Here is a 17,074-nt window from a genome sequence, read left to right as displayed (position 1 = left end):
TTTTCTTTTAACGGCGAAGGCAAACTACTTCCGTGCATAACCGCCACCCTTTGAACATGATACTTATGTGGCGATAAAAAATAATGACAGTTAATTATTTCGCACCATCTACTGCAATACATATGTTTGTGGTATGACAGGTTTCCGTGTTCTACGTTTACTGTGCTTCTTCTTTTGAAATCTTTGACCGGAAGTAGCGGTTTTTTTTCGGACGGAAGTAAGCAGCAAGATAAGTTAGATGTAGTTTTCACAGCGTCGTTTCATGTTGATATTGTAACGTGTGCGTTTTAAACACGAACGTTTTCGGCTTATCCCAGACACATTTATTATTAGCGAGTCTTGTCGGTCACTAAACACTGTAATGTTTCCGTTAGCGTTGCGCACTAAGCTAACTTAGCGCAGAAGTTAACCTATATGTCGATCAAATAACGGACTAGCCAGTTAGCTAACGCCACTTGTCAAGACAGTCAAACCAGGAACCATTAACTGAGGGGTATCATCATAGTTATTTTATATGTTTCGGAGATGGGCTGGTTGGCGTTTCTATTTGTTCTCTAAATGCTTAAATCAAATCCTGGCTCTTAGCAGCATATTAGTGTTGCTAGCTGGGCTAAGTTGTCATCAAGAGGTGACAAACGTAATCTTTTGGAAACTGGTCCCTTGTACAAGTTGATGGTTTCTTCTGAAATGAAGTAGCCGTGGGATGAAACAGCTGCTATGGTGCCTGCAGTACCCCTGGTGAGTAGACCACTCCTTAAACAGGTTGAACAGCTGTCAGGTAGCAGTCACAGTGGACAGCAGGGTGACGTGTAGTTTACTGTTCTTCACTGGGGCCTTAATGAAACTTCTGTACACATCGTCTGTCCTCCTCTCTCATTCAGCTGCTGTCGACTTAAAACGACCCACAGTGAGACACCTGGTCCAGCATGAAGGCCCTCGGATCTCGATTTTCCTTCTACGCTGGTTTCGTGGTGGGAACCTTTACACTGTATGTGTTCCTGCGGCAGGTTTGGTTTGAGAGGGCTATGTCAATACAGCAGCCCAACAGCCTTAACAAACCCCGCGATCGTCAGGAACAGGTCGTGGAAGAAACGAAAATATGGAAAAAGGAAAGGTCTGCCCTTTTCAACCTGAAGCATCCTCATCATACAGGTAAGCCTCACAGCAGCAGAGACAGAGGTGTTCATTTTTAACAATTCAGGGCACATCCCCATCTAGTTTTCTTTGCATTATTGTAAGAATTTAATGTGACCACTCCTGTTTATCACTTGGTCAATGTTTAATTTCCCCAGCACTTCCTTATTACACATACCAGTAAAATGTTAAGTTTCACAATAATGTGGGTGTATCTGATGGGCTGTAGAAAGGCTGAATGTATAGCTTACTCTTTCCAGGGGTGGAAATAACTTATTACATTTACTCCCATTACTGCAATTGAGTAGCTTTTTTCATATTTGCACTTTTTAAAACAGCTGCTTTTACTTAATTAATTAAGAGGGAAGTACTGAATTTCACTACATTTTTAAAAGCATGATGCAGAGTAAAAAAACAAGCACTAAAAGCCACAAGAAGGAGCTCCAAGCTATCTGTAAGCAACAAGAAAAAAAGCCAGTAGTTTGACTCAGCACATGACAGTCAGCAGCACATGGCAAGAGAATGATTGCACATTTCATCCTGAAACAGCTGTTGCATTCGACTTTTGGTTAAATAGCGGCTTATGATAACCAGGCTTGTAAGAGATTCATGTTCCCTTGTAGTTGTGGCACAATAGGGAAAGATTATATTTCACCGAGAAAGCCCCTCAAGTATTACAAGTAGCTACTCAGTACTTTGAGGAGACTTTAAATGACTAACTTTTTTCTTTCACTAGAGTGTATTTATAGACCAGTACTTTTACTTCTACTAAAGTAAATTTGAACCAGAGTAAGTGTACTTGTTTACCAAAGTCTGGGACATTTCCACCCTCTGCCTCATTTCCTCTTCTGTGAAATCAGGTAAAACAAGAAGATCTTCTTTAACATGTTAAAGAAGACATCTTCGCCCATTTGGTTGTTTATACTGTGAGTCACTGTGATTTATTTATAAACCTTTTTTTTTAAGAAGAGATTAGATGCTTCATTGCCGTTGTAGGGGAAAAATACAACCAAATTTAAGTTCTCTTCCGCTTGGCTGTAGTGTGTAATGCTGAAAAATGTACTAGTTCCTCACTATTTTTACAAAATGTGTAAGGCTTTTCAGTCTCCTTCCAACCAGGAAATGACATGTTAAAGTCACTCTTTACAAGTAAGTGTCATGCAGCTAAACTGCTAAACTTTTAAAGGTAAGATGACAGTCAATATATTATAGTACCAGAGACTTTACTCAATGTAATTATGTAACTCAGTACATAAAAAAAAAAGTATTTATTCCTGGTGGGGTAGTGGAAGTAGGTAAAGCAAGAGGGTTTGTTGGAAACAATTTCAAAGTCTTTATTCAGTGCAAACACTAAAAACAAACACAATCAGTTTAATCATTAAACACTGAACCAATATTCTTACTTATTGAGCTGCTTCCATTGCTGCTTTTCTCTTGCAGGATTGCATTTTAATTATTTAGAAAATAAATTTGAATATTAAAAGTAAGTCTGCATGATTACAGGGGTTCACTAAATTAGATAGTTGTATCTCTCATATATATAGTGAACAAAAAATGTAAATATTTGCATTTTGAGAAAACTTAAAGTAAAATCTTTAATTAACTGACCTAGATGCTGCCTTGTTTTAGTCTGAACTACACTCTGGGTAGTGTGACGTCATAAAGCTTCAGTGGTCCTCTGCTTGTACAAGTTCTATTCATTAGTTGCTCATCATCTTTATATTGTGGACATAATCCCATTATTAGTGAAAAGAAAATCAGGAAGCCCTTATTCTCGGTGTGAAATAAAAAGTGAATATAGTCGTAGAGGCAAAAAGACAGCAAGTAGAGCTGATTTTATGGTGTCTGTATTCGTGCCTGCCAAAGAGAGAGAGTGAGCAACCCTAGATGTTGACACTCCTACAACTCTTGTACTGCTATTCACACCCAGTCTGATCCTTGTTATATCCCAGTGTCTCCTTGATCACCTGGTCTGATCCCTCATGCCAATGTCTCGGTGATCAACTGAAGGCTTTTTCTCTTCATATATAAATGAACACAGAGCCCCATTCACCTTTAATCTTTAAAAACAGAAAATAATGACGACATACTGCAAACATGAGCAATGTGTTAATGTTTTTTTCTTTCTTTTTATGTGTACAGAGACTCACCTCACCTCACAAAACAGTGTTAAGCATGCAGAAACAGTATTTAATAAAGATGGACTGGTGTGATTCAGGCCATCAAGAGTTAACAAAGTCGCAATCATTTATCTTGTGAGTCTGCATACATGAAAAGAACTAAGAGACAGATCCTCTCTGTTTATATATCTAGATGCATGGTTCACAAAATGCAGAGAAATTGTTTTTGTCAATGCTCCATGTAACCTGGTTCATGTCTTAAGTTTTAGAATTTAGCTGAAATTACCCTGATTCCTCTTAAAATGCTCTGTTTCTACATGCTTAACACCATGTTAAATGATGTGAGTCTCTGTATACAGTAATCTTAAAAAAAGTAAAGGTCTGCCTAATTAATTCACGGCTCATGTTCGCAGAATGTCATCATTATTTCCTTTTTTAAAGGCTCTTGAAGGTATGGGGCTCTGTGTTTATTTGCATATAAAGAAGGGAAGCATTCAGCTGAGACATTTGAATATGATTAGGATCAGACCGGATGTGAATAGCATTACTTAAAGCTGACACAGGTCTAAGGCAGTGGTTCTCAAGGTGGGGGTTGTAAGACACTGAAAGGTGGTTGCTGGATGCCTTCCTAAAAGCAAAGAATATTCTCAGATGATTTCAGATTGTTTTAATAATTTCTATAAAAATGCATGCATTCAGTTACTTAATGTGAAATTTAAAAAATGACCATTTGTCGAGAAGTGTGCTGAAATCAAAGTAATGTTTCAACAATCCTTTAGATACAGGTCTACACACAGTTATTCTTGAATGTGCACTGCTGTGTTCAACTATGCTTCAACCATCTTCAGGTACACTGGGGGTCCCCGTTCTCTGGCACCTTTATTTTGGGGGTCACATGTTGAAAATTCTGAGAATCTTTGGTCTGAGGACCACCCTGCAAAACTGTAAAGTAGGAGTGTTGATTTTAATTTGAAAATTTGAATTTTGAAAAAGACACATTTACATTTGTTGCACTACAGAGCTCACTGTCTGGATCCCCTTCAGTGCTGTTTGCAGCTCTAGAAAAAGGAGATAAAGCTTGGATTTACTGTCACTAGTAAAATAAAGGGCGTGCAATGCACACGTTATCAAAGAAAAGTCTTTCAGTTTTCCTTCATTGAATGATTGTAGTTAAAAATATTATATCTGTAATTTATTGTAGAATCAAATGTTGCATGTCGTGTTTTATGTTTCTTAAACAATTTGACTGACACAATAAAAGTAACGGTTAAATTCTAGTTCAGGACAGTCTTGTTGTATTGGCTGTATTGGTAATAATTAATTTGAAATAAATACATATTCCAGCTATCAGAAAATCCCAATAGTGTACATCCCGTTTGAAGCAATATGACTCTGGTAGGCTTAGAATGTGTTGCAGCATTTTGATTATTTGAATTGAAGCTGTAGACATAGCATATGAATGCAGGCATGTAGGTATAGTAATATAGATTAATGTTGTATGATATACCAACGTTTAAAAAATTTTTTTTTACATTTTTTAGTACTTTTATTTCTAACTGTGTAGTACCAAAATTTCCTGGCATTTGGTTCCACTTATTAATCAAATATGGCTTCAGTTCAAGAGATTGGTAGAGTACTATACAGGATGGGAGAATGAAAAAGTTTTAGGGGAAACTTTTTAGATGGCAGTGTGATCAGGGTAGGCAGACAGTGTCAGCAGTGGAGTAGATGACTCCAGTCATTCATTCAGTTTTATACAGTGCAAGCCTCAGCTGCGAGGAGAAGCATGTCTTTTACAAACAGAAACAGCAACAGCGAGTCATCCAAAGTAATAGCTCCGCTACCAGGTAAACAGAACAGATGTTTCTTACTACAGAGCTAGTTTACCTACAGAGCTGACGCAGGGACAACAGACTTTCTGGTCACAAAAGCATAAGCTTACAAGATCGCCAAGCACCTCAGTGAAAACCTGTCCAAAGAGTACAAAACACAACAGGTTAGTATAAAAGCTATCAGGCTGATGATGGGCTGCTAAATTATGTTCTACCATAAACATAGCATTAGTAAATCTGTAGTACATCGATATCACCTCCATCTTGTAGCATAAAAAAAGCCTGACAGGCTTACAGGAAAACATTAGCTCTAAAATGACTAATTTATGGTGCTAAAGATATTTGGTGTTGCATTTAGGTTCTTTTAATACAACTGAAAGGCTAAATAGATTACAATACCAGCTTATCGCACGTGTCATTATGGTAGCTCTATAATATGATATTAAACATTCTGTTTAACAGAAAAAAGTCACATTCCCTCTGTGAACCTATCAGCACCCAATGTAATTTGATTACTGAAGCAAATTTTTAGTGTTTAAGGCCTGCTCACAGATTTATAGAATAATATGAGCGTTGTGCTGGGCAGGGCTAGAATACAAAATATGTTCTGTATTAATGTTGACTGATCAAATGTTTACCATATTTTCCAGAGTATAAGTCACATCAGTCAAAAAATGCGTCATGAAGAGAAAAAAACATATATAAGTCGCATTTATTTAGAAATTGACACACCGTTGTCCGTGCTTTGATAGAGAGGCAGTTGCGTTGCATGAAGCGGTAACACCAAGAAGGCCCACCTGCAAAGTAATTTATATTCATCTCCTTGGCAACTACCAGGGCGTGGAGACGTAATTGCACCGTTGACAAGCCTCTCCCGGCAGCACGTTGTTCAAGTACCCATCTGTGAACTCGTTCCTCCAGCTCTGGCCATCTTGCTTTCAGCCCGCAATTAGCTTTCTTTGTTTTTTTCTTTGCAGTAAGAGTAACCTCTGCTTTTTCTCATTCACTCTAAACTTTCTTTCTGCTGCTCAATTACCGTTTTCGTTCATTTGTTCAGTGGTACAGGAGCAGCATATAGTTGTCACAAGCCAAGAGGGCCCATTCGCGGCTGTAGACGGTACTATTTACTCCTTGTGCATGTCAGTCAGTATTAATTAACATAAAAAAACATGTTAAATTATATATATTTTGATTTACAAGTCGCACCTGACTATAAGTTGTAGGACGAGCCAAACTATGAAAAAAAGTGCGACTGTCCGGAAAATAGGCTATATAGAATCACATTTAATTCAGATGACAATTATCTACCGATTAGCTAATAACTGTGATATGCATGGAGTTAGGTATTAAAAGCATCTCTGAAAATGTCTTTTGTAAACTCAGTGAGTCTCCTCATTTTGCATGAGCCCAGTGTGTTTGAGCAAACAAATATACAGAAACAATAATTCATTATAAATAAAGAAAGAGTTGATGGTGAACAACTAGAATTTTATTCTAATGTATTTTCATAATTTAGGTTGTAAATAAACAGTCATTTCAAAAATGTGACTATCTCTTGTAAACATCCTGCCTCTGAATGATTAGGTACTGAGTATCAAACTAGCAACATTTTAAGTATTATTTTGGTAACAAGTATCATGATAGTAAACTTGGTATCAAAGTTAAAATTCTGATATTGAGACAGCACTAATGTAGATTTAGGCCATATTACCCTTTAAACGTACAAATTTAATCATAGACTTAAAATGTCAGAGTTTTATCTTTAGATGTTACGTCTTTAATCTCAAAATCTCATTTTAGAAAATATTTTATTGTGCCCTGACATAACCCACCAAACCAAAATCTGCTGCGGCTACTCTCCTGTTGATGCATCATGGCATTGGAGCTTCACGACTTTATGTAGTTGTGCTGCAAGTGTTGAATTTCAGGTAACTGTTCTGGAACAGAAGACTTCCCATCTGAGGTTAGATCAACTCAGAGTTAAGATTTAGGGTCAATCCTTAAAGGATGCATCTAAAAAAAACATGAAAAAGTTACTTTTAATCATAGATTTATCACACTCAAATTGAAATATTTTAATGTTGATTACAGCTAACAGCTCAAAAAATCCAGTATCCGTAAAAAGAATATTCTGAAACACCATTTATTAAAGGACTTGTGTTCAGTAATGCATCCGGTACTTGGTCGAGGCTCTTTTTGCATGAATGGCTGCATTATCTTCCTCATAACAATACCCAGAGATTTTCGGTAGGGTTCAGGTCAGGCCAGTTTGATTGCCAATCAATGTTACAATGTCATTTAGCAGACGCTTTTATCTAAAGCAACGTACATTCGAGAGCAAGAATAACACAAGCAAAGATCTAGACAAGAAGAAACAATATGTGCCACAAAGTGTTTCAGGTCCAATTGGACGCAGGTGCTGCCATGCAGTGTTAAAAGCAAAGCACATAATGGATACAAGGGGTTTTTAAAGAAATAAATGTCAAAAATGAAACAACCAAAATGTGAGATCTCATCGTCACCATCCATTAAATTGTCTTCACAACAACTTATGACCAAAGTATCAAATGCTGGGTCATTCACAAAATGCTGGACAAAAATTCCCAACTGTAGTTGGGAGACTCATTCTACCACGGGAGACATCAGTGGAGAATAGTCTAGCTAAGTGCATAGTGTTCTCCAAAGAGCCGGGTCTTTAGCTTTTCCTTGAAAGTAGAGAGGGACTCTGCGGATCGAATGGAGTTGGGTAATTCATTCCACCATTTAGGGACAACAGAAGAGAAGAGTCGAGCTAGTGATTTAGGTGCCTGATGTGCTGGAAGTACCAGGTGCCTTTCACTGGCTGAGCATAGTGGGCGAGAAGGAGTGTAGACCTGGTTGAGGGAGTCCAGGTAAACAGGAGGAGTTTTGGTTACTGCTTTGTAAGCAGTGATTAGAGTATTGAATTTAATGCGAGCTACAACTGGAAGCCAGTGTAGAGAGATTAAAAGAGGAGTGACATAAGCTCTCTTGGGTTGGTTGAAGACCAGACTGCTGCATTCTGGATCATCTGCAGAGGTTTAGCTGTGCATGCAGGGAGGCCTGCCAGTAATGAGTTGCAGTAGTCAATGTGTGATATTACAAGAGCTGGTACCAGGAGCTGTGTTGCATGCTTTGTCAAGTAGGGTCTGATCCTCTTGATGTTAACAGAGGGCAGTTCAACAGGACTGAGCAATCAAGGCCACATGAACATTGAAGGTTAGCTGGTCATCAATCATGACACCCAGATTTCGGGCAGACTTAGTGGGCATGAGATTATTTGATCCAAGCTGGATAATGATCTGTGGTTCCACAGTAGGATTGGCTGGAATGATAATAAGCTCAGTCTTGGACAGGTTGAGCTGAAAGTGATGTTCCCTTATCCATTCAGAAATATCAGCAAGGCAGGATGAGATCCGAGCTGAGACAGTTGTGTCATCTGGTGGAAAGGATAGGAAAAGCTGTGTATCGTCTGCATAGCACTGAAAAGACTAAAAAAGCACTGTGAGAGCGCAGACCTCCGCCATTAGCCCTATCTCCCAATAAAAAAATCCTTTAAAAAATTCCTGGATCCAGACGGTGATCCGGATCACTCCCAAAATCTAATCAGTTCTTCCTTATGCCATTTCTGACATTTCCTGAAAATTTCATCAAAATCCGTCCATAACTTCTTTAGTTATGTTGCTAACAAACTAACTAACAAACTAACAAACTCTGCCGCTGAAATGTTCCTGTTTCGTTCTAACATTTCCAACACAGATTATTTCCCATCAGACCCATCCTATAGAGCTTAGAAGGAGTAAAGTCAAATCTGTGTAATAACTTGTATTGAGTAAATTTCCCCCTTGCCTCTTTTATGTTTTTGCCTGTATTTGATAATATTTTTAACCAATCCTCACTCACATTACACCCCAAGTCTGTCTGCCAAATGATCCTCAGGTTTTTACTTTTTTTTTTTTTTTTTTTTGTAATTTATTGAAAGTTTTATAACATAGAGCTGCTCTGTGTGCTGCACCGGGCACTTCAAAAAAGTCAACCACCGAATTCCCACTAAGACTAAATTGTCCTTTGGGAATACAGTCTCTAATTTGTAAGTAGTTCCCAAAACTGCTCTTATTGTCCAGATCATATTTTTCCACAAGTTCTGACCAAGACATAAAACCTCCATCCTTGTACAGGTCACTTATCTTACAAATACCTTTTATAAGCCAGTGATTCTAACAGACCGATCTTTTCCCAATAAGGATGGTTGGATTATGCCTCAGGGAGGAATAAGATTGTCTGAAATGTGACACACCACAGACTTTATGTATCTCTTTGGCCTGCTGCAATTTACAAATCCCAGAGGGTGCAACATTTTTTTAACCTAAAATTTGCATCAAAATACCAGTTTGAAAGGTTTTTTTGTTTTTTTTTAGCAGAGACATTATACATAACATATCATGCAATAATTTTAGTGGCATATTTTTGGAATAGTGTACCAAAAAATAATTTTCTCTTTATTTTTTATATGTTCACTTATAAGAATTATATAAAATTATCGTTCCTTTAAACAACAGTTCATATCCAGTTTGCAAGATGAGTCAAAATCATGACAATCAGATATTTTTTCATAATTGTTCTGCCCTAGTTTAATCTAATATTGTGTTGTAGGGCTAGGTATTGCTAAGAACCTCACGATTCAATTCGATTTTGATTCTTTAGGTTGCAAATCAATTTGATATCGATTCGATATTGATTTAAATGCTTTGATGTTGATTCAGTAAGAAATAGAAATACACAAATGACCTGTTGAAAAATTTTTAATAATTATTTTCATGCCCATGTGAACATATATGGTAGGTCACCTCACATTTTTTAGCTATAAAACATTTGAAAATAAAAAATTGCACAATAATAACTTATTTGTGCATAAGGAGTACAAAAGTAAAAAAACATGCCAGTTCTGTATAAACACTGAAAAAGTAAAGTGCATGTAAACTTTAATAATATTTCTTTCCTCTTGGAAATTGTGATAAACCTCACATAACATGGTTATGGTTGGTTGTTGTTTGGTCGAGTGCTGCCTCCGTCCATGCACGCACAGTGACCCCCACTGGCCAGGAGGTGAATCGATTCAGAGGATTTGCTGAATCAATATTGAATTGAGGGGGGAAATATTGCGATGCATCAATTAATGGATATTTTTACCCACCCCTATTGTGTTGATTATAGTTTAGAATTAATTATTGTTTATTTTTGTTGGAAAATACATGAGATGAAGAACTTAGGAAATAATCGCATATTAAATCCCAATGTTTGGTAAAAAACTAACAATTAGATTATTTTCCCAAATCGTTCAGCCCTTCTAGAGGGCAGATCCTGAGATACCATGTGAAGAAAGTGTGGAGAGGAGGATTTGGTGGTTACTGTATCAAAGGCAACAGACAGATCCAGCAGTAAGAGAACTGTGGACTGACCAGCTGCTCTAACCAAACAGCGATTCCATTACTGACAAAAGTGCAGCTTCAGTAGAGTGGCCTCGCCTAAAGCCAGATTGATTCTAATCAAGCAGATCATTGTTCTGCAAGTATTCTGAGAGCTGGTTGAAGACCGTGCACTCCAGAAGTGAGACTGGCTTGTAATTTTCAACCTGGGATGGGTTGAGAGTGGGTTTTTTTGAGCAGTGGTATGACCTCCGCTTGCTTGAATGCTGCAGGGAAAACACCTGTGGACAGAGAGGAGTTGATGATACAAGTTACAGCAAGGCTGATTGTGAGCTCAATTTCCTGCAAGAGATATGAAGGTATTGGATTGAGCGGACAGGTTGTGGGCTTCAACCTGATTCATGCTTTTGCATCACATCGACATCGTAGCTACGTGTCGACCCCTACGCCGTAGCCTGACGTGCACCTCCAAAAAATCCTAACTATGTGTTGCGGCGACACAGACCGCAAGGGCTGTGATTGGTCTGCTCAAAACGTCATCCTGGTCCCTCAGTGGGCGAACCAGGGAGGTAAACTCACCCATTCTCAGCCTTGACTCGTTTAGTGGTCATACAGACCACCTCCGCAAACGTCTTCCCTTCTGCCTGCGCTTCAACATTTGCAACAAAAGAATTTGTTTGATAAAACGCCTTCTCAGCAGATTTTAGAGCAGAGGTGAAAGAGGAGAGTTTTTGCTGATAATCAGTCAGGTCAGTGGATTGTTTGGATTCACGCCATTTGCTCTCTGATGCCCTGAGCCCTTTGCGCTCTGTTGACCTCAGTGAGCCACGAACAAGGTGGAGTATTTTGAGGAGGCTTAGACCCCATAGGGCAGAGTTTGTCTAGAGAGTAGGTCTTTGAGGAGCAGAGTGTGTCTGTAGCCTCATTAGCAATGAGTGTGAAGGACTCATTACATGAGGCTAAAGCAGCTGAGACCTCATCAGACAGCTGTGTTGGGTCAAGTGACTGAAGGTTTCTGCGGTATCAAACACAGTGAAAAACATTTTAAATGCTTCACTTTGTGAATGAAACATCAAGAATGTATTTAAGTTGAATTTTTAAAAATTGAATTATGGGAAAAAAGCTGTGTACTTCTAGAAAATTGATATATATATAAAAGAACAGGGTTTCAATACCTTCACTGTTAAAGAAGGAAATCTCTTTGCTCATGCAGCCAAAGAACTCTGGATTTTTCAGATGCCTTTTAATCTACAACCTCCTTTCCACGTTTTTCTGTGCCAGCCTGGTGCCTGCCCACACACTGCCCACAGCTGGAATCAAAACACGTACAAGATCAGCTGGTGATCACAGGTCCATGACACAAGGCAGAAAGCAGGGTGACTGTGGATTTAAAGGATTTTAAAACGGTGAAGTTGGAGTCAGACACGCAAGGCCACTGATATGTGACAGAATACAGAGCACAGGATTTGGACTACAGCTTGTAGGGGAGAAAATTGCAGCATGGCTAGAGCTGCAGCAGGTACAACTGGTGGTGATAACTGTGCACAGATAAAACCTGACATCAACATGCTGCTGTGGATATCACAGTGGCATTCTAACACATCCAAACACTGTAATGGTCTTCTTGTCATTCATATCATTGTTTGGAACAAGGGATGTAAATGCTTACCTAAAACTTCACCCTGACTCATTTTGATGACTGTCTCTCATAAATAAGTTCCATTTTGTGGGTTAGCCTTTTGACTATTAAGTAATTTGTTTGAAACATACTGATTTACATTAATAAACTGATAACTTCCCAGTATTTTTGATGTTTGGAATTTCCACATTAAAGTTCACATTTGTATTTTTTTAAATCTTTACCAGGAGAGGACAGTCGCATGGCTGATGAGCTGTACAAAAGGGTTCGTGTTCTTTGCTGGGTGATGACTGCACCAAAAAACTTGGAGAAGAAGACCCGCCATGTGAAGTCTACTTGGAGTCGTCACTGTAACATTGTGGTATTCATGAGTTCAGAGGACAACGCAGACTTCCCCACAGTGGGCTTAGGCACAAAGGAGGGGCGTGATCAGCTGTACTGGAAAACAATAAAGGCATTCCATTATGTCTATGAGCATCACTTCGACGAGGCTGATTGGTTCCTCAAAGCAGATGACGACTCTTATGTCATCGTAGACAACCTGCGATTACTTCTTGCCAACCACACACCAGAGGAGCCAATTTACTTCGGCCGAAGATTCAAGCCGTACATAAAGCAGGGCTACATGAGTGGTGGGGCAGGATATGTGCTGAGCAAAGAGGCTCTGCGGAGATTTGTGGAGGGATTTAAAAACAAAGTGTGCACTCACACTTCCTCTACAGAGGATCTTGAAATGGGGCGGTGCATGGAGAAAGTCGGGGTGTTGGCAGGGGACTCCAGGGACAGTTTACACAGGGAGACATTTCACCCATTCGTCCCTGAGCAGCACCTCACATACAAGTTCCCCAAGAGCTTCTGGTATTGGCGCTACTGCTATTATCCCATCTCAGAGGCAAGTTCAGCAAACATATTTTTTGTGACATAGAATTAAATTGGCTTGAAGATTGTTTTCTTAAATAAAATGCTACCTTTTGATGTATCTACAATGTAGCATAACTTTACATTCTGTCTTTTCTCTTTCTCTCTCAGGGTCCAAACTGCTGCTCAGACCTGACGGTGTCTTTCCACTATGTAGGTGCTTCACAAATGTATATATTGGAGTACTACACCTATCACCTGCGTGCCTTTGGATACAGCTACCGTTACAAGCCCCCTGCTCCACTTGGCTACAATATTGAGAAGACAAGTTCCATAGAGGCTGCTGCAGGGAACAATAGGCCAGCTTCTCAGGAGAAAGGACAAGGAAAGGGAGGCAGGGCGGATGAGTCCAGGACTGACAAAAGACAGAAAACAGATTCCTCTCAGGTGGCTGCTAAAGACCCTCCACCTGCTTAATCAGGCTAAAAACAGAAGGACGTTTTAAAGTGTGTGAAGGAGATCTACCGTTAGTGGTAGTGTGTTCAAGTGTTTGCTCATTCATTCTGATAATCTTTGATCATATTTCCACAAAAAAGGAAGATAGACTATTTTGGTTTTACATGCCACAGATTTTATTTCTTGTTTTTTGCTTGTTTTATAAGACTATCATCTTTTTTATATATTTTAAGGTTGGAACTGCTTTCTGTCTGCTAAACTTTTTAAAACTTAATCAACCCAGTTTAAGGAATGCTTTAGACCATGTCCTTTTTTATGACAGGCTTCACAGACACCTATCAAGGGTCTACATCTTTTGACTTAATAAGAAGGAGGTATTTGACAAGATCAGGAAATTCATTCTACCTTATCTTTAAAACTTTTCCAAACCATCAAACTTGACTTGGACCACTCTGTTCAGCATTGTAGCTTTTTGACTTGCTAAAATTGTTTGATTTAATTTAACCACAAACTCTTTTTTACCCATAAGCTCCAATTCTCCAGATAATTTCAGAACATGTAGCCCTGACTTTTTGTCAGGAACTTACACTTGAAACTATTATCTGCCATGTTCACACACCTGCCTATCAAGACTATACATGCTAAATTTAATAGTGAGCTGGCAGAAATAGTCACAGTGAACAGATTCAGCCATTTGTGTTAACGCATTCTCCACTTGGAAACTGTTGGGAAAACATACAGACATGCATGTTAGGTGTGATAACGAGGTACCTCATAGGCCATCATGACCACATTTATTTACTTAGAGGTAAGAGAACAAAATGTATAGATGTTCTGCAGCTGATTTTTTTTATCTGGAGGGTTTGTTCTGAATTGGATCAATTTAAATCAAAGTGCCTCAACCTGTACATCAAATCTCCTCTCTCTGTCTGCGACATGGATGATTTGTGCACTCTGTGGTTTAGTAGGGAGCATGTCTTAATTTGCTTTCCCTCAGACAGGAGTCATGCAAAGTTTGAAAGCATTGTCAGCATTAAATAAATGTCCCGTGTCTTTGGTTGTATGCTGCAGCAGCCCTGAAAAGTTTTTTTTTTTTTAACGAGGAATTTTTCATATATGTCTCAAATAACATTTTAAAGTTTTGTTTTTATTTTAAACTTACCCTCAAATAGATAAAGTTACATTTATGCTGATAGTTTACCCATGGATTAAATATTGATTTGAATAAATGTCTGGGGGAAAAAAACAATGAAAAGGCCTGTTTTGATTTTTATTAAGCCCAAGTAACTTGTTTTTCCTGAATAATATTCAAAATTATAAATTAACAATTACATAGATCATGTCCTAGTATGTTTGGCTTCTGTCAATTCTGTTCAACTTTATGGAAATGAAAAAGTACTGTGAAAATTCAACTAAAGCATTCAGCTCTGTTGACTGAATCATTTGGACTGCAGTTTTAGTGATGATCGTGCGGTCTTAAATTAGTGTGAAGGAGATTTGAAAATGTTAATACACTAAACCTAATAAAATTAGAAAAAAAGAACAAAACACCTCCAGAAACAATCCAGCCAAAGATTTTTATATAATGACGGGATTGACTTTTCATTTCAATTTTACTACATATCTCTTCTTAATGCTGTGAATCTCCTATCAGTTTTAAAACAGTAGGTCTGTTCTTTGTCTTTATTCAGATATGCCTCTGGGGGTCAACAGAATTTCATAATAGCAAGAGTCTGGTGAAACAGCACTTGTTATGATACCAGAGGCTTTAATTTACTACATTCCTATCTGTTGTGATCAAGTGTGAAAGGCAGTGTATTTCTGTTATCTGTTTATCTAATTGTAGAGGGTTGTTATGGCATAAAGAACAAATCACCTCATGACAAAATAAATATATTATTTACAATCAAATCAGAGAGTGGGATCTGCATTTGTATTACAATTCCTGTAACATCCAACATCATATAACTGCCATCTGAGCAAACAGTTGAAATTCCCTACCTTATAAAAAGGAATCTGAAATTTGCATGTAAACTACTCCAGCTTTACAAAAATGATACCACAATAATATTTCAGTGATTTCTTACAAACCCAGTAGCAGGACTCGTCTTTGCAACAAAACACACTCTCCTAATGCTTCACAGCTCCTCACTCATTAGCTTGTGCCTTCTTTACTGAGATTGTATGAGCCATCAGCTGCACGCATGACTTTGCACTGTGACTTCACCCTGATGAGAGCGACACTTTGACATTGACGTCATCTATATTGTCTCTTTCCAATGTTTTAAATCTGACCTGTGGGAAAGCCAGTGGGAGACTGGTTTGTGGTGATTTTTTGATTAGAAGAAATGTTTTCTCTGAAATTGTATCAACTAAGAAGCTTTCTTTAAATTCTGTATTGATCAGAGCTTATTTCCTTTATGTTGATTATATTGTGTATTTAAACCTTACTCATATTGAAATCTACTTTGTTACCAAATAGTTAACCACAATTGTTAAAGATCCAAAAATGGCTGAATATAAGAAACTAAATGCAACTTTTTTGGGACAGGATTCAGAGATCACTCAAATTTACAAGACATTTACATAGATATTTAACTGTATTTTTTTCTTTTTACCTCTTCAACACCTACCCCTTCATTAATATCCAATGTCAAAAATCTGTTATTGAACTAATGCCTGTGAAAATGCCTATTTCAAGTGTTTACACCAGTTTTCTTCTTTCTTCCCACTATGAGTACAGAGCTTGCTCAGTGTTTTCCTCTTGAATGGAGTCTGAAGTGTTGTTCAAACCAAATAAGCATGTTTAATGAATTAATTTCTTTTGAAACGAACTTGTTTTGAACATTTAAATTAACAGAGCACTGCATGTTCATGAAAGCAGTGTGTTAATGTCCAGGGGCCCAAAACTTCTAAGAGTGGTGTCTTTTTCCAGTGATTAAACACATCAAGTCCTTGAAAACATGCTGCCCATACTCTAAGTTTTATTAAAGGGAAAGATGTACAGTACTGTATTTATATTTGAAATGTATTTATGTTGGTATGGATGTCTAAATTCAATCAATAGCCCTGAGTTTGAATAAGAGTTTTTGTGAGTGTGTAAGCACACATGATTAGTGTGCAGCATTGTTTTCACTGAATGGAACTGTAATCACTATAAATAAATACATATTTTATTGTACATTTCTCTTGTTTTAAATGTGTTTCCATAATGCGTCATGGTTATGTTGGATTTTTAACCAATTGACTCTACAAAAGGAAAGCTTTTCAATCTGTGATTGACACATTCTCTCACTTTATACAAAAGCAGTATTATAATCTATGGGAATATACTGGTAGGGACAATTCAGTGGTAGTTGGATATTATTGGGGCATGCTTGTAGCCATAAAACAGACAGCATAAATATCTTTATTTCATCCTCTGCTTTCACTTTTTGGTCCTCTTTTGCAGCATCTTTTCTGCTGTGCTGGAGTGATAATACCGTGCCTTGCTATGCTAGCTTATTCTCAGAGTGCTGCCCTCAGTAAACTGTGTTCTCCATGCAAACACCTGTCACATTTTGAAGTGGACTGGGAAAGGAACGATATTTG

General features: G+C 38.0%; 1 protein-coding gene across 1 annotated transcript; it reads left to right on the top strand.

Moving 5' to 3' along the window:
- Positions 1-228: 228 nt before the first annotated feature.
- On the top strand, positions 229-16,664 carry LOC121507007 (glycoprotein-N-acetylgalactosamine 3-beta-galactosyltransferase 1-B-like). Its single transcript, XM_041783111.1, has 4 exons — positions 229-738; positions 882-1,152; positions 12,397-13,061; positions 13,199-16,664. The coding sequence occupies exons 2-4, from the start codon at positions 927-929 to the stop codon at positions 13,502-13,504; spliced, it is 1,197 nt and encodes a 398-aa protein (XP_041639045.1). The 5' UTR covers positions 229-738; positions 882-926; the 3' UTR covers positions 13,505-16,664.
- Positions 16,665-17,074: the final 410 nt, after the last annotated feature.

The sequence above is a fragment of the Cheilinus undulatus genome, linkage group 3 (genome assembly GCF_018320785.1).
Source record: "Cheilinus undulatus linkage group 3, ASM1832078v1, whole genome shotgun sequence".
NCBI classification, from domain to species: Eukaryota; Metazoa; Chordata; class Actinopteri; order Labriformes; family Labridae; genus Cheilinus; species Cheilinus undulatus.
The sequence above is the reverse complement of the archived record's forward strand: the minus strand, read 5'-3'. Positions and strand labels throughout refer to the sequence as shown.

Excerpts from the sequence above, each read along its gene's own strand:
- LOC121507007 (XM_041783111.1), top strand. The coding sequence starts at position 927 with ATGAAGGCCCTCGGATCTCGATTTTCCTTCTACGCTGGTTTCGTGGTG. Across the intron at positions 1,153-12,396 it reads GAAGCATCCTCATCATACAG|GAGAGGACAGTCGCATGGCT; the intron begins GTAAGCCTCACA and ends AATCTTTACCAG. Across the intron at positions 13,062-13,198 it reads GCTATTATCCCATCTCAGAG|GGTCCAAACTGCTGCTCAGA; the intron begins GCAAGTTCAGCA and ends TTTCTCTCTCAG.